Source organism: Oryx dammah, unplaced genomic scaffold (assembly GCF_014754425.2).
Source record: "Oryx dammah isolate SB20612 unplaced genomic scaffold, SCBI_Odam_1.1 HiC_scaffold_2, whole genome shotgun sequence".
NCBI classification, from domain to species: Eukaryota; Metazoa; Chordata; class Mammalia; order Artiodactyla; family Bovidae; genus Oryx; species Oryx dammah.
In genome coordinates, this window is record NW_024070186.1 from 80,594,388 (window position 1) to 80,620,698 (window position 26,311).

At 37.7% G+C, this 26,311-nt stretch overlaps 1 protein-coding gene across 1 annotated transcript; it reads right to left on the reverse strand.

The window, feature by feature from the left end:
- UTS2B (urotensin 2B) lies at positions 1-16,164 on the reverse strand. The gene is made up of 5 exons (XM_040253310.1): positions 15,827-16,164; positions 10,851-10,949; positions 9,626-9,663; positions 8,313-8,406; positions 1-26 (listed from the first exon to the last, which is right to left on the reverse strand). The coding sequence occupies exons 1-5, from the start codon at positions 15,927-15,929 to the stop codon at positions 1-3; spliced, it is 360 nt and encodes a 119-aa protein (XP_040109244.1). The 5' UTR covers positions 15,930-16,164.
- Between the last annotated feature and the right edge of the window lie 10,147 nt (positions 16,165-26,311).

Genomic DNA, 26,311 nt, shown 5'->3' on the forward strand with positions numbered 1-26,311 from the left:
TTAGACACAATATTTCCAAAAACAAGCTAAAAAAGAAACAAAACAATTCTTTATTAGAAAGATTTTTGATAAAAATATTACATTTAAATAAAATGGTTTAAGTATGCCTGAATATGAGAAAGTTTTCTAAAACAGATATTTAGCGGTAGTCAGCCTCATATGGATCTTTAAATTAATTAAAATTAAATAAAATTTTGAAGATTCAGTTTCTCTATAATACTAACCAACTTTTAAGTGCTCAATAGATGACCATAATAGGCAGTGCAAATTAGAGAATGGTTACCTCATTAAAGAAAATTCTAATAAACAGCTCTGTTTTACATTATAATATATGTAATACAATTCAAAAAATACATTAGGCCATCCTACTAGATGTACTCCTCTATTTTAGAAGGGCTTCCCTGGTGGCTCAGCTGGTAAAGAATCTGTCTGTAGTGTGGGAGACCTGGGTTTGATCCCTGGGTTGGGAAGATTACCCACTCCAGTATTCTGGCCTGGAGGACTCCATAGACTATTCCATGGGGTCACAAAGAGTCAGACACGACTGAGCAACTTTCACTTTCTATTTAGAGTTGGCATAAATCACTTCATGGGAAATAGATGGGGAAACAGTGGAAACAGTGTCAGACTTTATTTTTGGGGGCTCCAAAATCACTGCAGAAGGTGATTGCAGCCATGAAATTAAAAGATGCTTACTCCTGGACAGAGAAGCCTGGTAGGCTACAGTCCACGTGGTCTCAAAGAGTCGGACAGGACCGAGCGACTTCACTTCACTTCACTTCACTTCACTCCTTGGAAGCAAAGTTATGACCAACCTAGATAGCATATTCAAAAGCAGAGACATTACTTTGCCAACAGAGTTCCGTCTAGTTAAGGCTATGGTTTTTCCAGTAGTCATGTATGGATGTGAGACTTGGACTGTGAAGAAAGCTGAGCGCCAAAGAATTGATGCTTTTGAACTGTGGTGTTGGAGAAGACTCTTGAGAGTCCCTTGGACTACAAGGAGATCCAACCAGTCCATCCTAAAGGAGATCAGCCCTGGGATTTCTTTGGAAGGAATGATGCTAAAGCTGAAACTCCAGTACTTTGGCCACCTCATGAGAAGAGTTGACTCATTGGAAAAGACCCTGACACTGGGAGGGATGGGGGCAGGAGGAGAAGGGGATGACAGAGGATGAGATGGCTGGACGGCATCACTGACTCGATGGACGTGAGTTTGAGTGAACTCCAGGAGTTGGTGATAGACAGGGAGGCCTGGCATGCTGCAATTCATGGGGTCGCAAAGAGTCGGACACGACTGAGCAACTGAAATGAACTGAACTGAAGTCCCAAAGAGGACTAAGCAAATAAGCGAAATCATGATAAATATGCTTCTATTTACTGGAGGAAAAAGAAGGAAGAGAATTTAAACGTCCCTTTGCAAACCACCAAATGATATTTATGTAATTTCATTGTCAAATTGAGTCTCACATTCTGACCATAAAATGATTCTTCAGAAAAAAAATCAAACTAATTCAAGCAGCATTTTAATCTTTAAATGCATGAATGAGTGATTTAAATCTGTGGATTGTTCCCAATCAATTGTCTGACGTCAGCTTCATCTAATTAATTACAAATTTCTCTAATTTCCTTCAAACTAAATGCTTTATAAAATGAAGACCTTGGGGAGATAGGTCTTTGATTCACTATTGATTAATGGGATGCACATTAAAAATGAGTTGAAAACTCATAGGACACTTAAGACACTTTTTGCCATAAATAATAAAAGTCTATCTTCTTGCCCAGGTATCTCTCCCTAACTCCACTTACTCTTTAAACTGTGGCCTTAGTGCTTATCACCACATAAACACAGAGTGTTACAATAGTACTCAGAGTTTACTTTTCATTCCTAAAAGAGCCAGAGTTTTCTTTCAACAAAACACATTCAAATCCTATGAAAGCAGAAATTTATTTTCAGACAGTAAATTGAGGGGCTTGGTCCTCTAATCCAATATTCTTTTTATATTTTGAAAAGTCCCTTTCTGTCCCTTTGGATATCTTTGAATATCTCAATCAAGAAGGGAAATATAAATCTACACATATCCAAGATTTGCACCTCAAGAGCAGCTCGGTTCTGGTGCATTGGAATATACTTCCCAGTTGAAGGAAATCTTCATGAATGATATCACCAGTAGAACCAACTCCTTAATGCATATCTATCATTTATCATTTATGTTGGGGGTCAGGGGGGAAACACCCTAGCCAGCATTCTTCTATCCCTGTTTTTAGCATGATGCTTTGTGTTGGACAGCTGTATCTTTAATGAAATGAAGGATTTACCAGGTGTCTGTCAAGTATATATTAAATGATTAAACAGATAACATTATTTCACAGACATTTAAGATATTCTAGCTTTAAGGTGAACCTCTGAGTTCATTTCACCTTCATATATTTTTATTCATGGTAGACTGTTTCTAGTTATCCCAGTAAAAACGACAGATGTGATGTGGATTGCTCCGGTCACCTAACCTGGGCATCTAATTCATATGTTTATCACTACAAATATTTATTTTGTTCCTACTACATGCATAAATGCTTTAATATCTCCTTGCTTGAAAACAATCACAAAGCTTCTTTGACTCCTCCAAGTTACTCCAGCTAATATTCCAATTTTTACTACCTTTCAAAACAAAATTTCTCAAAAGAGTTGTCTGTGGTTAGTCATTTCTGTTGTTTTTCATATTCTCCTTAACCAAAAGTCCATCAAATAATTCTTGTCAAAATAATTAAAACCCTTCCCATTGCTGTTCAGATGGAAAGTCTCAGATCTCATTTTACTGGACCTAGCTGAGTACCAAACAATTGATGCTTTTGAACTGTGGTGTTGGAGAAGACTCTTGAGAGTCCCTTGGACTACAAGGAGATCCAACCAGTCCATTCTGAAGGAGATCAACCCTGGGATTTCTTTGGAAGGAATGATGCTAAAGCTGAAGCTCTAGTACTTTGGCCACCTCATGTGAAGAGTTGACTCATTGGAAAAGACTCTGATGCTGGGAGGGATTGGGGGCAGGAGGAGAAGGGGATGACAGAGGATGAGATGGCTGGATGGCATCACGGACTCGATGGACGTGAGCCTGAATGAACTCCAGGAGATGGTGATGGACTGGGAGGCCTGGCGTGCTGTGATTCATGGGGTCGCAAAGAGTCGGACACGACTGAGCGACTGAACTGAACTGAACTGAACTGAACCATAGCTTTAGGAACAGCTGAACTATGTCTTCCTGGAAACAGTTTTTCTGTTTGACATCTGAGGCATTTTTCTCCTTGTGGCCTTTTTCTACGATAGCTGCTCCCTCTCAGTCTGTTTTGCTAATTCTCTCTCATCTGCCCAGTCTCTAACCTTGGTGTGGCCTGGCACTTGTTCTCGATGTCTTCTGTTTTATATCTATCTAGAGTGATTCCCTAGAGAGTTTCATCACAATACCAAGCAATACTGACATGCAGGTAACTGTCATATTTAGATCTCCAGTCTGAGCTACTTCCCTAAGCTCCAAATTTATATACTCAGGGGTTCACTCAAATCACTACTGGGAAGATTTTGTTATACACGGCATAACAAGCTCAAAATGTCTATAGTAGAGATAGGATTCTCCAACTGTTCATTGTGTTTCTTGACATTTCCCAGGTGCTCCCCTACTCCCATTAAGATAGATTGAGAACATGTGCCTAATTTTGGAAGGTAAGGATGCGCTTTCCTCCGTATCTTTCCTATCCTGCCATAGGGACCCATGGTGCAGGCACAAAGTGAAGGAAAATAACCACAGTACACAAGGCTCCATGTAAACATGAAATAAATCTTAAACCAACTTACACCACTGAATTTTTAAGGTTATTTTGTTGATGTGGTTTGCCTAATTTATACCAAAATATACCTTAGTAACTTGAAGGAGGGTGCTGCTCTAATAGGAAGCTAAGTCATGGCACAGCCTCAGCAACTGATTAATGGCAGACAAGGAAATTGATGTCACAGGCTGGAAACAAGAAGAGTCATTTTACAAAGTAGCAAAATGTGCAGTAAAACTGACGTCTATAACAGTTCAGATTCAGAATGTGTTCCTCTGGAACTTCTAGAAGAAAAAGGTAAGGAAATAGAACATTGGCAGTATGTTTAGGTTTCTGGTGGATACACTTAGCCAGGTATTACAAGAAATAGTAAGCTTGGGGGAAAAGGTGTCTTTACACATAAATAAAAATGAAACAAAGGTAGTTCAGAAATACAAGACCTTGAAATATTTCAAGAGCTGTTTCTAGATCCTGAAAAAAGAACCATAAAAAGGGATTTAAAATGATTCTAAGTGAGTGAAGTCAGGTAAGTATCAATTGAAATAAGGAATTCAGGGCAAAAAAATGAGATTAAGTGTTACTTTTCAAAGTATATTCTTCAGGGCAACTCAGTTGGGGCTGAGAATACAGAATAGTTAAAATAGTTTTTTAAAAACTGTGTAGCAATAGTTGAGAGGCTGTCTAAATTGGTACAAGAAATCATTGTCAAAGACAGCATAAACTTTAGAACTAAAATCATCTTTGACACTTTAAAATGAAATAAACCTTGGGCCTCCAACTTTGTCAGAGTAGGAAGAGGCCTGAAAAAGCCAATCAGTCCTCAAAGAGAATATTCCCCCAAAAGCACATAAGCTGTGTTGAGGGATGAAAAATGAAAAAAAAAAAAAGGCAAAAACTTCGGAAAAGATGGAGCCAGGGGAAACACCACAATGGACAAAGGCTTCCTCCTACACACTGAAACTGAAACTGAAACTGAAACTGAGGTCGCACAGTCGTGTCCGACTCTTTGCAATCCCATGGACTGTAGCCTTCTCAGTCCGTGGAATTTTCCAGGCAAGAGTACTGGAGTGGGTTGCTATTTCCTTCTCCAGGGCATCTTCCCAACCCAGGGATCGAACCCGGGTCTCCTGCACTGCAAGCAGACGCTTTACCGTCTGAGCCACCACGAAAGACACTTTTCTCCATCTGCAGAGTAAGAGACCTTTATAATATTTGCCCTCTGGGATTTCAGAATTGCTAGGGGTTACCACTCATCTCTCATGTTCTTTTCCTTTATGAATAAGATGATTGATTGTTGTTATCCTGTCCCTATTTCCATGCTAATTACTGAATTTGGCCTTTTAACTAATAAGTCTGTGAATGAAGTGGAGGCACATTGTATTTGACAAAAATTAGTATCTCCTGGAAAGCCTGTTCTTTGTTCAGGGTGCAGCAGTGAAAGGAATTTGGGGTTGTCTCTAATAGAGTCAGGTGAGTGCAGTCTATGTGGTTAAGAAAAGATCAAAGGATTGACTGTGGTGGAGGCGGTACTCCCATGTACTTTTATAAGTGCTTTCTAACTTTTATTAGCTTGTTCTTCCAATATTTGGGTGGCAGCTCAAGAGACTAATTAAAGGCGGTAGATCAGTGGAGGTGATGCATGTCCCTGAACTGAGGCAACTGAGAGCTGAGATGCAGCCTCTATCCCTCTCCTTCATCTTGGTAGTCTTGGAGGCAGTAAGTTATAGCAACAATCTAGCTGATAGAGCCACAAAATAGAAGAGGCTTGTATTAATACTATGTGCATTGAACTTATGGATTTCCTTATATTAAGTCTCTGAGATTTGGACTAAAATTTGTAACATATCATAGCCTAGGCCATACTGACTATGAAAAGATTCAACAAATCTTTACACCAACTCTTTTCCATCACCAAACCCTTGCACCATGTTGCTTCTTCCAACTCTCTGTCCCCATTGGAATTTTCCAGGCAAGAATACTGAAATGGGTAGCCATTCCCTTCTTCAGGGGATCTTCCCCGCCGAGAGATCAAATCTGAGTTTCCTGCATTGCAGGCAGATTATTTACCTTCCGAGCCATCAGGGAAGCCCTCGATAAACAGAAATTGCCCTTTTATCCCTAGTCCCTTAGAATAAAACCTTGGAGTCATTTGCAAACCTTACTCTTTTTTTCCACAACTCACATATAATTTTAGAGCAAATTTTGTTGACTTTTTTTTTCAAAATATATCTAGTATCAGACTCCTTCTTATCAATTAATTCACTACTGCCACCCTAATTAAAGTTACCACCATTTATTTTCTAGATCCTTAATTAGCCTCATTAAAGGTCTCTCTGCTTGCATTTTTGCTCCTTTTTGCAGTGTATTCTGGAGAAGGAAATAGCAATACACTCCAGTGTCTGCCTGGAGAATCCCATGGACAGAGGAGCCTGGTGGGCTGCTTACATGCATGCATGCATTGGAAAAGGAAATGGCAACCCACTCCAGGGTTCTTGCCTGGAGAATCCCAGGGACAGAGGAGCCTGGTGGGCTGCCTTCTATGGGGTCACACAGAGTCAGACACGACTAAAGCAACTTAGCAGCAGCAGCAGCAGTATATTCTCCACTAAACATCAAGAGTGGTTCTGTTGAAACTTATTTCTTAGCACTCATTTGCCCCAAATTTTCAGTGATTTCCCATTTGATAATTGTTCAGCCACTAAGTCGTGTCCAACTCTGTGATTCTACGAATTGATTACAAGGATTGAGAGAAGCACTCCAGACTCCTCCATCCTCTACTATTTCCCTAAGTTTGCTCAAATTCATGTCCATTAAGTCAGTGATGTCAACTAACCATCTTATCCTCTGCCACCCCTTTCTCCTTTTGCTTCGGTCTTACCCAGTATGACAGTTAGTAAAAGCTAAAGTCCTTAAAAAGCCCGAAGATTCTTTCCCTTCCACCTTCCAATATATCCTCTACCAATGTCCTTCAGGCTCACTGGTTAAATCACTTAGTAATTGGGTTATTTTCAGCATGCTACTTAACCCCTCTGAGATGTAATTTTCCCATCTATAATATAGGCATAGTAATAGCTATCTTATGGTGATTATGATGAATATAAAATAATAATTATAGTAATAATGATCAAAATGAATTTTTAAAGTTAGGCTTACATAGTACTGATTACATGCCTGATATTGTTCTAAGTGACTTTCACATATTAACTTATAAAATCTTCCTAACAAGCCCATAAAGATGATTATTATTATTTGCATTTGGGGGCAAAGAAAATGAGGCACAGGAAGTTAGATAATTTCCCAAGATCACACATGTAGGATATATCAATATTACAATTTAAACCCAGGCAGTCTAACTATAGACTCTATATACTTAACCATAACAACCTGAGATAGTAAAATATAAAATGTCTGGTATATGCTAAGTGTCTAAGAATGCTGTTTCATCCTCTTCCATTGTAAAAACCACATTTTTACAGCAGTTAAAGACAAACTTGAGAGGAAGGGGACAAGTGAAAATGAATAAAACATGCCTTAGCAAATCTCATATCACAATGTGAATAAAGAGACATATATACAATTTTTTCATACACAAGAATTTTCTAAGAATGTTATAAAAAGAAATAGGGATCCAAAAGACAAATCTTTCTAAAATTAAATATTATAAATCAAAACCTGGACTAAGTGCTATAGCAATGAGAGTACTCTTTACTCTCCAGTGTTAAAGCAAAATAGCAAGGATGAGACACAGTTTTAAACAATGAAAGTCTGCTGCTGCTGCTAAGTGACATCCGTCATGTCCGACTCTGTGCGGCCCCATAGACAGCAGCCCATCAGGCTCCTCTGTCCCTGGGATTCTCCAGGCAAGAACCATGGAGTGGGTTGCCATTTCCTTCTCCAATGCATGAAAGTGAAAAGTCAAAATGAAGTCGCTCAGTGGTGTCCTTTTAGTGACCCCATGGACTGTAGCCTACCAGGCTCCTCTGTCCATGGGATTTCCCAGGCAAGAGTACTGGAGTAGGGTGCCATTGCCTTCTCTGAATGCAAGTCTAGTTTTACTTAAATCTGGAATATATGACCTTGCTAACCATGTTGTATATGTGACAGAGTTCACAGACATTTAATGCCTTTGTTTGAATGTCTGTGTGCTCAGTCACTCAGTCATGTCCTACTCTGAGATCACATGGACTGTAGCCCGACAGGCTCGTCTGTCCATGGAATTCTCCAGGCAAGAATACTGGAGTGGGTAGCCATTCCCTTCCCCAAGGGATCTTCCCAACCCAGGGATCGAAGCCCAATCTCCCACAGTGCAGGCAGATTCTTTATCATCTGAGCCATTGAGGAAGCCTTGGAATTTATTTATTTTTTAATATGAGCTTTGATCTGATCATCAACATAAAATAAAGAAGTGTCAACTTAATTTCTTCCCTTTCAGAAATACTGGCAAAAGTAATCTTAGAATTCAATGTTAAGACTTTGAAGTGAAAATTTACCTCGCTTATTAGGATGGGAAGAAGATAGACCGTCTATTGCATAGGACATCTCAGCATCCTTTGCTTCCGTGAGCTGCTCTTTCAGCATTTCCAGCTGTTAAAAATTAAATATGAAAATTATTAGTCTTTAATAACAACAATACTGTTTTCTATGAAAGAAGAAAGCAAGAAAAGGAGGAAGATGGACAAAAGGAAGGAGGAAAAAGCAACAGAAAAGGAAACAAGAGTAATAAAAAATAAAAATAATTAAACAGAAAAATAAAAGGAAACTTGCATTTAGAAACTGACTCAACAGACAATCAGGAACAAGCAGGTTTATGGTGAAGGAAGTCAAGTCTCAGTGTTCATTAATGGGAAGCCTGGAAACACAGCCTGTGTAACTGGACCTGATTTGATGTCACCCAAAATGACCAGTCCTTTTCAAGGAGATTCAAAGACTTTATGTGTATGTTCGAATTTCCTGAAATATTTGTCCTTCCTAGTGGGAAAGAAGTATTTTGAGACCCTAAGGTTTCCATCCAGAGTGTAAGCCAAGTTGATCTTTAGCAAGATCACTGATTGCCTAAACCCTGGAGATCTAACTCTATCAAAACAGAATTCAGCTTGAGCTACTGCATGTATCTGTGTCCTAGCTGCTAATAACTGATGGGGCATACTTCTCTCTCACAGCCACATGGTTTATATGATAATGAATTTGCATGCAGTGGTGTTTGAAAGAGTTAAAAAATAATCTAATGCAATGATTTTCCAATTTTCTTCATAGAGAGAAGTTGGGGGATAAGGTTGCTAAGGGGTTCCCTGTACCGAGGCCAAAGATAGGTCAAGAATGCAGCACTTCAGTCCCTCTCCTCCCAAACTAGCTGCTTCAAGTAGAACAGCTCCACTTTTATATGTTTCATTTACTGGGAACACATACAATTTTGTTTGGAAAAAAATATTTCCACTTTGAAAAGTAATAATAGCTTTTGAAAACCACCAATCTAATTATAGCCTCTTAGTTTAGAGATGAGGAGATTTAGATCCAGAGAATTTTAATTCTTCCATGCTCTCCTAGGTAATTGGAGAGCTGGATCTAAAATCCAGATTTCTAGACATTTTATCCCATGGTCACTTCAGTTATAGTTTTGTCTTGTTTTCCTTTTCTTCTTCTTTTAGTAGAATTTGATTGTTTTTCTTAGTGAATTACTTCACTCTTTTTCTAACAAGAATAATAGTTTTAAAATACAGAATTAATAATTTTAAAAACTATTGTTTTCAAAAATTGTCTTATAATAATTATGAAAATTAAGATTTCATGTGTTTCACATTCTCACCTGGTTAGGTTCCTCCAATTTGTTAGCCAGTTCTATATCTGCAAGACACATTTGTCATATGAAAAATGTACATTGCAAGTAATATTTAATTCACTTCAGGTCACACATTCAGAAAGACAAGGTTGTTTTTTTTTTTGTATGATTTGAGATCACCCATGTATCTCTAATATAAAGCCCCAAACATTTTTTCAGTGTCTGTAATGTTGAAATATAATCAGTACTATAATGAGCAAATATCTAATTTCTATAATAAATACAGAGTTTTCTTAAATAGGGACTTTTCATAGTTCTAATAAGGACTACTATTTAGAAGTAAATTTTTACACTGGCATGGGGACATTCTCATGAAAAAATATTAAGTAAAAAAAAAAAACGCAGGCCACAAATCTTATCTGTAAAATTTAATCAAGAGGGAAATTTCCCAAAATACTAATAGTAATCTCTCTGGGTTTTACAATTTGAGTACAGATTTTTCTTTTTATAATCATGTTCAATTTCCTCAATGAAACATCTTATTTCTAATTTTTAAATCTTGTATTTTTAAGTATTTATTAAGACATTCTTCTAACCAGTGCCCTGTCCCATGAATAGACAGTTTTTTTAGAACAGACGTTTTCTGAGAGAGCACTACATTATCATATTGTCACGCTGTCTCTCAGGTTAGACCTGCTAAATTTCTGACAATATCTATCATTTCTTGGAGACCAATCTAATGCATAATTGTAAATCAGATTATCCTGTACTTCAAAGGAAAAAAACATTGGTGGAGCCTAAATTTCTCAATGGTTTCTACTCCAGTCATTTCCCAAATTGAAAGAATCTGATTGCAAAAAAAAGTGCCAGAAAACCACAGTTAATCTGAGAAATTTCTAGTGGAAACCTATTTCAAAACATTTAATAATACCCTGGAAGCATTTAGTAAAAGAAAATATTAACTGTACCTGTGGAGAGTAACATAGATGAGAGGGGAAAAGTAGAAGTAAAAATAATTGTTTTGTAACTCGACAGTTACTAATCCCATTAGAATACTCTAATTGAACAAAATAAGATTTTAATGTTTTTTTAATAATGCCATTGCTTTTAGCATTAAGATGAAATAACAGACACTTAAGCCTTCAGTGCAGCTTTAAATTAGTAATTATTACTTTCTTTAATATAAATTAACATGTAGAGAAAACAGGTCAGAAGATGGAATAAATAATGTTTGACTTTATTCTTAACTCACCAATGTTGGAAGATCTTTGGAAGCCAAAATTTTTATTCAGTAGAGCCAGCAACAGTTCTTCACCATCTGTATCTTCTTTATCTGGAAGCAATTCATTTCCTGTAATAATTACCTTAGTGTAGTAAAAGCTCTTTTCAATCTGTGTCACTTGAGTGTCTTTCTGATTAAATCGATTTTACAGGTAACTATTAATGTGCACGTGTGCTCAGTTGCTCAGCCATGTCCGACTCTCTGTGACCGCATTGACTACAGTGTAACCCCCTAGGCCCCTCTGTCCATAGAGTTTTCCAGAGAAGAATAATGGAGTGGGTTGTCATGCCCTCCTCCAGAGGATCTTCCTGACCCATGGATAGAACCTGAGTTGCATCTCCTGCATTGACAGGCAGATTCCTTACCACTGCACAACCTGGAAAGTGTGTATACTTGCCAAAAAAATGTGTACAGAGAGAGATGTGTAATATACAAAGACAAGCTGTCTGAAAAATCATTGAATGTGTATGAACACTCAAAGAGAGATTGTGAGAAAGAGAAAGAAGCAGAGATGGAGAATATACCTGGAAGCTTACAGTCTAAAATTCGCCCATAATTATTTCTGCCTTAGTAGAATTACAGAAAATTGTACTTTCTATTTTCTCATCTGTATTTAAAACTTTTTTCTACTATTGTGTTTAACATAAGAAATATAAATTAAAAGTTGTTTTTAAGAGAAAAATATAAAATTTGACTTTGAGACTTTATACACATATAAATATGAGCTATTTTATGTTCTGGGAATTGCCTTGAACCATCCAAGGCAACCTTGTGGAAGTGGTCAGATGGTGCCCAGTTTTTCTGTGATCATAGCTTTACATCTTTGTCCATTTACCTCCTAGCCCACTCTCTCAGCACTCTAAAAACAGAAAAATCAACCAAATTTCCCTAAATATTTTGATTCTGGGGTAGAAATCAGGACAATAGACTTTATTCAAGCTATAAAAAATGAAGATTCAACAGGATTGTAATGCAATTAAAATAATAGTGTCTTATAAACAAAATGAACTTTGTAAGGTGGCCTAAAATAATCACACCTTTATTAATAAATTTCTACCGGATCATTCTTCCCTCTCTTTTTCTCCTCATGTTACCAAACCCAGGTCCAGATGCTGCCACTCAAAAGCCATTTAAAGAGGCCAGCTTAGTAGAAAGGAAACTTTGCTTTATTTTGGATGCCAGTAACCAGGAGGTTTGGGGAGGGCAGAGACCTGTCCAATGTCTGACTGCCCCCTGATTGTCAGGGGGCATGAGCTTTAATAGGCTGAGGGAGGGGGCTACATGCATAAACATGTCAGCTCTGATAGTCATCTTGAAATTGGTCCTCAGTGGTCTGACCAGTGTAATCTTGCTTATTTTAGGTACCGTTAATCTTCAGTTTCAGCATCAGTTTGTTTCAAGTTCTTTGAGGCCAGTTCTCAGAATTGTGGCTGCTTATGTCATGACTACAGTCTGGCCGTCAGGTAGTTAATTTCTCCACCTGATATTTCAGTATCTATGAGACAGCTCACAGGATATGGATCAGAATATTAGCTATGGCCCTTGAGAAGGAACTAAAGGTCCTTGATTATGCTTAAAGACTATATTATTATTATTGGGCTTCCTTTGACTGTTTCCCTTTGTTTCTTCATTTTCTCAGTTCTCCGATTAAACTTATTCTTTGTCTAAAGTTTTTCTACAAAAAAAAAAAAAAAAGGAAGTCTGAGGACATAGGCAAGGGGGTTGGGGGGCAAGGACCATAAGGTCCTCTTCCATTTCAGTCATAATAACTGATATTGTGTGGACAAAAGATAGATTAGTGAGTTTAAAATTTAAAAGTGGGAATATTGAGGCTTCAGTTAGAGAAATGGCTCATAATTTAACTAGACTCTTCCTTTAAATTGTCTCCTATTCCCTGTGTCTCCAAAATGTCAGTTAATGAACTCAAATAACTAAATGGCTAATTAAAGGAATAAACGATTTGCTGAGAAAGACAATAAATGACCTGGGGTAAGTGGCATCATCAAAAGTTTCTACATTGACAAACACATTTATTGTTGCTCAATTTCCTCAATTTTAAAGTTCCTCAATTTCCATTACTTCATAGGCATAGAAATTATTTGTGAAATTCTGGGGTTCTTTCTTCTTTGAATAGTTAAAATAATAGACTATCAATGGAACTTTTGCTTAACATCAATTAAACAAAGGCCCTCAGGAATAATTTAGTTTATGAGAAAGATATGACTATGCAATAGTGTAGCAATTTTTATTATAGCTATTTATTAAAATGTTAAGTTATAATCTTTAAAATGCTTTCATTGAAAAAATGAGGAACATTGTGTAGCCAGGTGATAATGATTATTTGTTTTAGAAAGAGAACTGTGATAAAAGAAACAGATTCATTGCCTTCAATTTAGGGTATTTATAAAACTAGAAGAAAGGTAACTAGAAAATGTTACCTTCTGAACCTTTTGTTGGCTTAATTTACAGTCCCCTTCTCTGTGTGTTTAAGTGGAACATTTTTCAAAAGAGAAAATTAATGTATTTACCATTCTTTACCCATTTGGTTTCCAGTGATTACACACTGTCCTCAGTAATTCTTGTCACTACCTTTTAAGAAAACCACCTTTTATAGGATACTCTGAGAAAAAGTTTTTTCAAGAAATTTTTTAAAATTTTTTTCTAAAGTAAAACATTAGAAAGATAAGAAAAATAGTAGAAAATAAGTCTTTTTCTCATTTTTATTTTTAATCATAAAACAGATACAGCTTTAAAAGAAAAAAATGTATGTACTTTTAATATTTCTGTCTTTAAACTAAAAGTTAGTGTTGATAAAGAAACTGTGAATAAAAAGCTATCCAAGTGTCGATGTCCCTTTGCAAAAAGGATGGCAAAGTTACTCAGAAATGAGAGAGTGATTACTTTTGCAATATACAGGAAAAAAAGAAAAAGACTCATTACTGCCTGAGACACTGAAGCTTAAAAGATGCAGTTGTGTCCTTGCTTGTCATTTGAATGTGATGCCTTTTATGGGATATAGATAAGAAATTTTGCAGAAAGAAACCTGGAACACCCTCAAATGATAATATACCAAAAATTTTAAATTTCTAGTCGTGATATTCACTGCTGTTCATTTCATGGTGGGCAATTTGTCCAGTTTCAGGCTCACGAGGCATGCTTTCATTGTGACCCCCAAGCCAGAGGAAGGCGGGCAGATTGTGTTCTTCGTCTTGGATGGCATCTAGTACAGAAAGGATGGTGACCCCACCTTTGTGGTCTGTCAGTGGACAAATGCTTATTTGAAAACAGTGTGTTAAAAGACTATAATAAGTCAAACATTTAGTTGCCTTGAAAAATGGTGAGAAGTTCACCCTAATCCTGGACAATTTAGATTAGAAAATAAACTTCCCAATAACTTGTCTTCTCTATTTACATATAATGAAACTGAGATCAAGGGGTCCCAGAGAGAAACCTTTCCTATACGTTGCCAATGATATATGGACATCAGTGTGTGGTATTCTGGGGTCAGAGATGTTGTCTATTTGTAATCTTGTAAAAAGTTTGAGTTGGATTTTTCTGTATTTCATATACATGATATCAGAAGTTATAATACAGTTACCACTAACATCCTCATTTTGCAGAGTCTTCTGTGAATGACCAGTTGTTTCCTTCCTCACACCTTTACACTGTTAAGAACATTGAAAATCCCATTATTTCATAGGAAAAGCAATGAAGGCCTACCAAGTACAATGATTTTGGCTGGCCAAAGACAAAATGTAAGTGCCAGGGATAAAATCCAGATTCTTTCATCCCCAAGCTTGTATTTAGGTCTTGCAGTTAGGCCCCAGGCTTGTATTTATGTTTCAAAGGGAAAATCCCTATAAATAAATAACAAGGGTTTATACAATTTTATTTCCACTATCAAAAGAACTGTTCTAATTTTCATTAACTTTTAAAACCTCATTTGAGACAAAACGGTCTACTAAAGTTGGATTAGATCTTAAAGAGGAAACTTAATTCCTTTTCTCAACCCAGAGTCATGTAAACAACATTTATTACATTCTGTCTTGGTTTCCCTAAGAAAGCAAAAGCAAAGGCTGTCTGTCTCCTTCTTCCTGACAAAGAGGTCAGTTAGATGATAGATTCAAATTGGATGAGATATTAAAGAGCACTATTTTTAAGTTACTATTTTTAAATGGTAAAGACATATATAAAAGTGTCAATGAGGTTAGGTTGTTTGCCTAGTAAGTCAGCATTAAATCTAACTCCACTGATTTCCAGATTAAAAGCTATTTCCACTACAGAATCCAATGAAAAATTTTTTTAAAAGATCAAATTCCAATATGACCAGAATAGAAACTTATTTTCTCTAAATTTCTCATGGTATTTGTAGATGTCAAAAATTACATTATTTCATTTAATATAAGTACCCTAAGTATTTAGAAATCTGATTACAGTCAATGAATAATGTGGGTGTTAACATCCTCCTCCTGAAAGTACTATATAAATTTCCCAATGTATCATTCTCCCCAGGTCTCTACACATACAAGTGTTGTCTTGATATGTTCTCAGAGTCATTCTCCTTTTATAAGTAGTTTACTAATCATCTCACTGGATGAAACTTTTTTTTCCCCTGAAGATGTACTTTTGAAATATGCATTGCACTGTATTACTATTTATACATCCCCGTCTTTGCTAATGGAATAGAAATAAGAAAAAGATTTCCCTTGGTTAGAGACAAATGCAGTTGAAATTAATTTAGTACAGTGTCAGTTAAAATTAATTAACTTGAGAACAGCATCACAGATTACATTTAATTTAAAACAGCAACTACTGAAGGGTTGTCTGAAGATTAAATTATATTGATGTTTAAAAATTATTGCCATAATGATAGAAAAATCAAAGCAACGCAAATAGGATAAGAATTATTTACCCACCTGTAGAATTTTACATTCACATGTACATACCTTGAATAAAATATGGCAGTCCGTGCACCGATTCCAAAAAGATCATTACAGATAACAAAGTTAGGAGTCCAAAGCAAAGAGAGGTTGATAAAATCACGTTCATGTTAAAAATCTTCTTCCGTGCTAGCAGAGAAACTGACTATCCTGGTTAAGACGAATATTTCAATGGCTCTGGAATGCTGCAGAGATCACTTTAAAAGGTGGCAAATGTGCTTCAACTACAAATGATCTGAACAAAGGAAAAAAAAAAACCTTATAAAATGTATTGCTCTCTGTCAACATGATTCACTACTTGGAGAAGTGACAGGTTTTTTACTCAATCAATGCCAAGAAGAACCCAATCAATATATCTCATATCTGCCCATTTCACTAAAAGCAGGCATTCCTGTTCATGCACACACACTCAGACACATGCACCTCATAAAGCTAAAACTAAGACTAGAGAACCTGTCAGTTAGATTTTCAAAACAATGAAATGGGAACAATGCCTTTCATTTGGCTAATTTAGAACCCAATATAGTCTTCTGGATACTGTTATTTGCAACCATCACTTCATTTTTAACCAACCAACCAGATTTGAGCTGGGAAGAGTTCAAATTTGAAATGAATCATAACCGGAACATTAATGTCTTACTCTATCATTTTGCTGCAGCCAACACTTTTAAAAATTAAGACTGAGTCTAATTAAGTCAAAGTTGGCAAATGTCCCATCAATTACTCTCAAATACTTGCTTTAATTATACTTTTTTTAAAGTAAAAGTCTTTCGGTATATCTATAGTTACAATTTTATGACTGAGATGCAGTAGTGACCTCTGGCCTTGGCATTTACTTTGTCTCCCAAGAGACTTAAGATGTATTTGCTCTAAAACTCTATTAAAGACATGTTCAGCTCATGGTTCCCTAATTTTAAAACAAAAAATATTTTTAAATGTAAATAAGATTATTCTGAATTTTTTTTTAATTCTGTTATACAGAACAAGGAACCCTGTTTTCACAGGGTTTGCCTTCTAATAAGAGGCTAAATAATTGACTTGTCTTCTCAGATAAGGTTGGGTACTGATAACTTCTTCCTAAACAAAATTATGTTTGGTTTCTTTCCACAAAGGCTTTTTCAGGATATCTGATACAACTTTCTGAACCTTTTCTTCTGTTATGTTTTAGTTGATGTTGGCAATTTAATGACAAATAAGTTCCTTATTCACGACCATCCATTCACTTTGGGAAAAAAACTTACAAAGACCTTTCATTAACTCATTCAATCCTCTCTCCCTAACAATCAAATTATTTTACTAAATTCTTCTCATGAGTGTATAGCCAAATTAATTGTTCAAAGAAAAACAAATTTTCACTATTGACTGTGTTAAGTAAATGAAGTTAGCATGTTTGTTCCTGGAACCGTTAGTATGCTGCTGCTGTGGCTTAGTCGCCTCAGTCGTGTCTGACCCTGTGCGACGCTATGGTCTGCAGCCTGCCAGGCTCCTCTGTCCCTGTGATTCTCTAGGCAAGAGAACTGGAATGGGTGGCCATGCCCTCCCCCAGAGGATCTTCTTGACCTAAGGATCGAACGTGGATCTCCTGCTTTGCAGGCAGATTTGTTACTGCTGAGCCACCAGAGAAGCCTGCCGTTAAGTAGACACAGTAATAATACATACTGAGGTTATCGTTGCTATTCAGTGAGCAGTCATCTCATGTCACCTGTTCTAAGCACTTCACATACTGTATCTTATTTAATTCCCACCTCAATCCCTCAATAATTATATAATTATTGTAACATTTCACCTTTTTCGGCAAAGGGAGAAAGTTGTGGAACCAAAAGTGAAACCTAGATCTATCCAACTGCAAAGTCACATTCTTAACCCAAGTTGTCTCTTTCCCATAAATAGGGAAAAACAGATTGTTCCAATAACAGAGACCTTATATTTAAGAGAGGCTTCCCAGGTAACCTAGTGGTTAAAGAATCCATCTGCAATGTAGGAGACACAGGAGATGAGGGTTCGATGCTTGGGTTGGGAAGATTCCCTAGAGAAGGAAACGGCAACTCACTCCAGTATTCTTGCCTGAAGAATCTCGTGGATAGAAGAGCCTGGGGGTTACAGTCCACGGGATCACAAAGTCGGACACAACTGAAGCGACTGAGCATGCGCACATGCAGTTTTAAGAAACAACACTTTCACTTCGCATTTTCAAGAGCAATTTTTTGGTCATTTAAGCTGTATTTCAATTACAGCAGATAAATAACATTTTTATTTTGTCAGTAAAGACATTTTAAAGTTATAATTTACAGATAGCTTTAAGATTCACATACATTTTATCTGTTTCTCATGATGAGCAACAGGAAAAGAGCAGTCAGGGTCCATATGGTGACTCTAACACACTTGAATAATCACTTTTTCAATGGGCTTTTTTCCCAGTAAGTAGAAAAATTGAACAGTTTCATTCTGACCTCTGCCTGACCCTGTTAGTTCTTGGTAAAATTCCTGACACATCAGTTAAATGAGTGAATAAAAGCAGCAGGCAGGAGGAAGGCAAAAGCAGAGACTCTGAAATTCTGACAAATCAGTACATAGATTTTTTTTAAGAGTTCAGAATGGCCTTTGTCAAGATTAAATAGAAATGTCTATCCAAATACCTTGAAAAAAATTTTAATTGAGTTGTCTTTTTATTATCAAGTTGTAAGTCTTCTTCATATTCCAGATACTAGTGCCTTATCAGATGCATAATTGGCAAACTTACTTTATATTCTGTCAACTGTCTTTTCACTTTGTTGATAGTGTCCTTTGAAACACAAAAGTTTTTATTTGGATAAACTCCAACTTATCTATTTTTTTTTTTAATCTGTCATTTTGTGTTTTGAGTATTGTATCTAAGAAACCGTTGCCTAATACAAAGTCATGGGGTCTTTTTTTTTTTTTTGTAGTTCTGGCTCTAAAATGTAGGCATTTAACCCATTTTGTATTAAGTTTTGCATATGATGTGAAGAAGGGCTCCAGCTTATTCTTTCACATGTAGACGTTTAGTTGTCCCCACACCATTTGTTGAAATTTCCCCATTGAATGATCTCAGCATCATGTCTGTATTAATTGACTATGTTATTGTTGTTCAGTCACTAAGCTGTGTCTAACTCTTTGTGACCCCATGGACTGCAGCATGCCAAGCTTCCTTGTCTTTCACTATCTCTCAGAGTTTATTCGAACTCATGACCATTGAGTTGGTGATGTTATCTAACCATCTCATTCTCTGCTGCCTTCTTCTCCTTTTGCCTTCAATCTTTCACAGTGTCAGGGTCTTTTCCAATGAGTTGGCTCTTCACATCAGGCAGCCAAAGTATTGGAGCTGGAGCTTCAGCTTCACCATCAGTCCTTCCAGTGAATGTTCAGGACTGATTTCCTTTAGGATGGACTGGTTTGATCTCTTTGCAGTGCAAGCAACTCTCCTTGCCATCTTCTCAAGCTGCTGCTGCTGCCAAGTTGCTTCAGTCGTGTCCAACTCTGTGTGACCCCATAGATGGCAGCCTACCAGGCTCTGCCATCCCTGGGATTCTCCAGGCAAGAACACTGGTGTGGGTTGCCATTTCCTTCTCCAATGCATGAAAGTGAAAACTGAAAGTGAAGTTACTGAGTCATGTCCAACTCTCAGCGACCCCATGGACTGCAGGCTCCTCCACCCACAGGATTTTCCAGGCAAGAGTACTGGAGTGAGGTGCCATTGCCTTCTCCAGCACCACAGTTCAAAAGCATCAGTTCTTCAGGACCCAGCTTTCTTTATGGTCCAACTCTCACATCCATACATGACTACTGGAAAAACCATTGCTTTGACTATACGAATCTTTATTGGCAAAGTGGTGTCTCTGCTTTTTAATATGCTGTCTAGGTTTGTCACAGCTTTTCTACCAAGGAGCAAGTGTCTTTTAATTTCATGGTGGCAGTCACCATTTGTAGTGATTTTAGAGCCTAAGAAAATAAAATCTATCACTGCTTCCACTTTTTCCCATCTATTTGCCATGAAATGATGGGACTGGATGCCATGATCTTAGTTTTTTAAATGTTGAGTTTTAAGCCAGCTTTTTCACTCTCTTTTTTGTAGTAAGCTGTGAAATCAGGGAGTATGAGACTTCTAACATTTTCATTTATTCTGTATCACTTATACTTCTACATAAATTTTTGGATTAGCTTGTCAATATCTGTGGGGAAAAAAAAGCAAATGGGATTTTGACAGGAATGGTCTTGAATTTGTAGGATCAATTTGGGAAATATCACCGTCAAGTCTTTCTATCCACAAATCCAGGATATCTAACTATTTATGTCTTTTATTACTTTCAAAGTTGTCTCATAGTTTTCAGTGAACAAATCTCACAGTAATTTTGTTGAATTTACATCTACATAGCTTTTTGTTGTTATAATAAATGGAGTTATTGTCTTAACTCAATATTTGCACTATTCATTCCCAGTGTATAAAATATAATTGATGATCTTATTTCTTGCAAACTTGCTGACCTCACTTATTAGCACTGACATTTTTGTTTGTTTGCTTTGCAGATTTCTGCAAAGTTTCAATAAGACGATCATATCATCCACAACTACAGTTGTACTCTATCCTTTCCAATCTAGAAGTGAAGTGGTAAGAATAGATTTACCTTGTTCTGATCTTAGGTGGAAAAGCTTTCAGTCTTTCACCTTTAAGTTTGATATTAGTTCTGGACTTTTTGTAGATGCACTTTACTAAGCTGAAGAAATTCCCTTAACTCCTAGTCTGTTAAGTGTTGCTATTATAAAAGAGTGTTGGATTTTGTCAAATTTTTTTCTCATCCACTGTGGTTTTTCACATCTATTGTGGTCATGTGGTTTTATTCTATTTCTACTGACATGTTGTATTACATTGATTTTTGTGTGTTAAATGACATTTGTATTCCTGGGGTAAATTCCATTTGGTCATGGTATATGATTTTCTGAGTATGTTACTAGATTCAGTTTGCTAGTATTTTATGGGGTTTTCTACACCTACATTTAAAGGGATATTATCCTGTAGTTTTCCTTTCCTTGCTATGTCATTTTCCAGCTTTGGTATGAAGAGAATAATGCCATCATAGAATTAACTGGGAAGTGTTCTTTTATCTTTTAATTCTTAAAAGAGCTTCTGAAGGATTAGTGTTTACTCTTCTTTAAATATTTGGTGGAATTTGACAGTAGAGTCATCTGTTCCTGTACTTTTCTTTGTGGAAAATTTTTCTGGAATACTAGTCAATCTTATTTCTCATAGGGCTGTTCTACTTGATTTAGTTTTAGCAGTCTGTATTTAGGAATTTATCCATTTCATCTAGGTTATCTAATTGTTGGAATACATTTTTTTCATAGTATTCTTTTATATGCCTTTTTGAAATAAAAATTTAATTATACATGTTTTAAATCTAGAAACAAAATACTGAGATACTTGTCACTTTTTATCAAGAAGAGCCATGAGATATAGAGACCACTCTGGCAGAATCCAATGCAGAGTAATAGTAATAATAACATATACAACATATATTAAACAGCAATAAGAACTGAATCCAGAAAAGGCTTTACTGCAGTGGATAAGCATGGCAGCAGGAATTTCTGCTGCTGCTGCTGCTAAGTCACTTCAGTCATGTTCGACTCTGTGTGACCCCATAGACGGCAGCTCACCAAGGCTCCTCTGTCTCTGGGATTCTCCAGGCAAGAATACTGGAGTGAGTCGCCATTTCCTTCTCCAATGCATGCAAGCATGATAAGTCACTTCAGTCATGTCCAACTCTGTGCCACCCTATGGACCACAGCCCACCAGGCTCCTCTGTCCACAGGATTCTCTAGGCAAGAATACTGGAGTAGGCTGCCATTTCCTTCTCCAAGCAGGAATTTCTAGGTACCCGCATAATATAATGTGAGAGTTTAGCCTGTTTTCAAGTAGCATTTTTGATAATGATTGACAGCATGGTAAATATTTGAGTAGAAGTTAAGTAGAGGCTTAGATTTTGGCCCAGACTGGGGACTTAAAATATATGCTTCCACACCTGTAGTACTTGATGCAAGACAGAACATCATTTAGAACTGTAACCAAGTGAAACCACAGAGCAAAAAATCATATGAAATACAGACTATGGAAACAGAAAGAGAAGTGGGACTCTTAGAGTTGAGATGAGAGGAAAAAAACTCAAGAATTTTGGACCTCATTTTAGGTTTGGGCCTCCTTGGCTAACAGGGGACCTGGGTTATAATATATGTCTCAAATCACCATCTTCCTTCAGTTTCCACAGAGATGGTAGCTGTGAAGACAGTCTATCCTTCTATTATGGATCAGGAATTCCATGTGCCACTATCATTTCAGTTCTGAACAGTCACTCAGTGGTGTCCGACTCTTTGTGACCCGAAGAATTGCAGCATGCCAGGCTTCCTTGTCCATCACCAACTCCTGGAGTTTACCCAAACTCATATCCATTGAGTTGGTGATGCCATCCAGCCATCTCATCCGCTGTTGTCCCCTTCTCCTCCTGCCCACAATCCCTCCCAGCATCAGAGCCTTTTCCAATGAGTCAACTCTTCACATGAGGTGGCCAAAGTATTGAAGTTTCAGCTTTAGCATCAGTCCTTCCAATGAACACCCAGGACTGATCCCCTTTAGGATGGACTGGTTGGATCTCCTTGCAGTCCAAGGGACTCTTAAGAGTCTTCTCCAGCATCACAGTTCAAAAGCATCAATTCTTCGGCACTCAGCTTTCTTCACAGTCCAACTCTTGCATCCATACATGACCACAGGAAAAACCATAGCCTTGGCTAGAAGGACCTTTGTTGGCAAAGTAATGTCTCTGATTTTGAATATGCTATCCAGGTTGGTCATAACTTTCCTTCCAAGAAGTAAGCATTTTTTATTTCATGGCTGCAGTCACCATCTGCAGTGATTTTGGAGCCCCCAAAAATAAAGTCTGACACTGTTTCTACTGTTTACCATCTATTTCCCATGAAGTGATGGGGCCAGATGCCATGATCTTCATTTTCTGAATGTTGAGCTTTAAGCCAACTTTTTCACTCTCCACTTTCACTTTGATCAAGAGGCTTTTTAGTTCCTCTTCACTTCCTGCCATAAGGGTGGTGTCATCTACATATCTGAGGTTATTGATATTTCTCCTGGCAATCTTGATTCCAGCTTGTGCTTCTTCCAGTCCAGAGTTTCTCATGATGTACTCTGCATATAAGTTAAATAAGCAAGGTGACAATATACACGCCTTTTCCTATTTGGAACCAGTCTGTTGTTCCATGTCCAGGTCTAACTGTTGCTTCCTGACCTGCATATAGGTTTCTCAAGAGGTAGGTCAAGTGGTCTGATATTCCCATCCCTTTCAGAATTTTCCACAGTTTATAGTGATCCACACAGTCAAAGGCTTTGGCATAGTCAATAAGACAGAGATAGATGTTTTTCTGGAACTCGCTTGCTTTTTGATGATCCAGCATATGTTGGCAATTTGATCTCTGGTTCCTCTGCCTTTTCTAAAACCAGCTTGAACATCTGGAAGTTCATGGTTCACGTATTGCTGAAGCCTGGCTTGGAGAAATTTGAGCATTACTTGACATTCTAGGAATCAGCAAACTAAAATGAACTGGAATGGGTGAATTTAACTCAGATGACCATTATATCTACTACTGTGGGCAGGAATGCCTCAGAAGAAATGGAGTAGCCATCATGGCCAACAAAAGAGTCTGAAATGCAGTACTTGGATACAATCTCAAAAACAACAGAATGATCTCTGTTCATCTTCAAGGTAAGCCATTCAATATCAGTTATCCAAGTCTATGCCCCAACCAGTAATGCTAAAGAAACTGAAGTTGAACGGTTTTATGAAGACCTACAAGACCTTTTAGAACTAACACCCCAAAAGATGTCCTTTTCATTATAGGGGACTGGAATGCAAAAGTAGGAAGTCAAGAAAACCTGGAGTAACAGGCAAATTTGGCCTTGGAATGCGGAATGAAGCAGGGCAAAGACTAATAGAGTTTAAGAAAATGCACTGGTCATAGCAAACACCCTCTTCCAACAAAACAAGAGAAGACTCTACACATGGATATCACCAGATGGTCAACACTGAAATCAGATTGATTATATTCTTTGCAGCCAAAGATGGAGAAGCTCTCTACAGTCAACAAAAACAAGACCAGGAGCTGACTGTGGCTCAGATCATGAACTCCTTATTACCAAAATCAGACTCAAATTGAAGAAAGTAGGGAAAACTGCTAGACCATTCAGGTATGACCTAAATCAAATCCCTTTGATTATACAGTGAAAGTGAGAAATAGATTTAAGGGCCTAAATCTGATAGATAGAGTGCTTGAAGAACTATGGATGGAGGTTCGTGACATTGTACAGGAGACAGGGATCAAGACCATCCCCATGGAAAAGAAATGCAAAAAAACAAAATAGCTGTCTGGGGAGGCCTTACAAATAGCTGTGAAAAGAAGAGAGGCAAAAAGCAAAGGAGAAAAGGAAAGATATAAGCATCTGAATGCAGAGTTCCAAAGAATAGCAAGAAGAGATAAGAAAGCCTTCCTCAATGATCAATGCAAAGAAATAGAGGAAAACAACAGAATGGGAAAGACTAGAGATTTCTTCAAGAAATTAGAGATACCAAGGGAACATTTCATGCAAAGATGGGCTCGATAAAGGACAGAAATGGTATGGACCTAACAGAAGCAGAAGATATTAAGAAGAGGTGGCAAGAATACACAGAAGAACGGTACAAAAAAGATCTTCACGACCCAGATAATCATGATAATGTGATCACTAATCTAGAGCCACACATCTTGGAATGTGAAGTCAAGTGGGCCTTAGAAAGCATCACTACGAACAAAGCTAGTGGAGGTGATGGAATTCCAGTTGAGCTGTTTCAAATCCTGAAACATGATGCTGTGAAAGTGCTGCACTCAATATGCCAGCAAATTTGGAAAATTCAGCAATAGCCACAGGACTGGAAAAGGTCAGTTTTCATTCCAATCCCAAAGAAAGGCAATGCAAAAGAATGCTCAAACTACCGCACAATTGCACTCATCTTGCACGCTAGTAAAGTAATGCTCAAAATTCTCCAAGCCAGGCTTCAGCAATATGTGAACCGTGAACTCCCTGATGTTCAAGCTGGTTTTAGAAAAGGCAGAGGAACCAGAGATCAAATTGCCAACATCCGCTGGATCATCAAAAAAGCAAGAGTGTTCCAGAAAAACATCTATTTGTGCTTTATTGACTATGTCAAAGCCTTTGACTGTGTGGATCACAATAAACTGTGGAAAATTCTTCAAGAGATGGGAATCCCAGACCACCTAACCTGCCTCTTGAGAAATCTGTATGCAGGTCAGGAAGCAACAGTTAGAACTGGACATGGAACAACAGACTGGTTCCAAATAGAAAAAGGAGTACGTCAAGGCTGTATATTGTCACCCTGCTTATTTAACTTATATGTAGAGTACATCATGAGAAACGCTGGACTGGAAGAAACACAAGCTGCAATCAAGATTGCCGAGAGAAATGTCAATAACCTCAGATATGCAGATGACACCACCCTTATGGCAGAAAGTGAAGAGGAGCTAAAAAGCCTCTTGATGAAAGTGAAAGAGGAAAGCGAAAAAGTCGGCCTAAAGCTCAACATTCAGAAAACGAAGATCATGGCATCTGGTCCCATCACTTCATCGGAAATAGATGGGGAAACAGTAGAAACCATGTCAGTCTTTATTTTGGGGGGCTCCAAAATCAGTGCAGATGGTGATTGCAGCCATGAAATTAGAAGACGCTTACTCCTTGGAAGAAAAGTTATGACCAACCTAGATAGTATATTCAAAAGCAGAGATATTACTTTGCCGACTAAGGTCCGTCTAGTCAAGGCTATGGTTTTTCCAGTAGTCATGTATGGATGTGAGAGTTGGACTGTGAAGAAGGCTGAGTGCTTAAGAATTGATACTTTTGAACTGCGGTGTTGGAGAAGACTCTTGAGAGTGCCTTGGACTGCAAGGAGATCCAACCAGTCCATTCTGAAGGAGATCAACCCTGGGATTTCTTTGGAAGGAATGATGCTAAAGCTGAAACTCCAGTACTTCGGCCACTTCATGGGAAGAGTTGACTCATTGGAAAAGACTTTGATGCTGGGAGGGATTGGGGGCAGGAGGAGAAGGGGACGACAGAGGATGAGATGGCTGGATGGCATCACGGACTCGATGGACGTGAGTCTGAGTGAACTCCGGGAGATGGTGATGGACAGGGAGGCCTGGCGTGCTGCGATTCATGGGGTCACAAGAGTAGGACACGACTCAGCCACTGAACTGAACTGAACTTTCTAGCATGTGAGATGAGTTCAATTGGGTGGTAGTTTGAGCATTCTTTGGCACTGCCTTTCTTTGGAATTGGAATGAAAACTGACCTTTTCCAGTCCTGTGGCCACTGCTGAGTTTTCCAAATTTTCTGGCATATTGAGTGTAGCACTTTCACAGCATTATCTT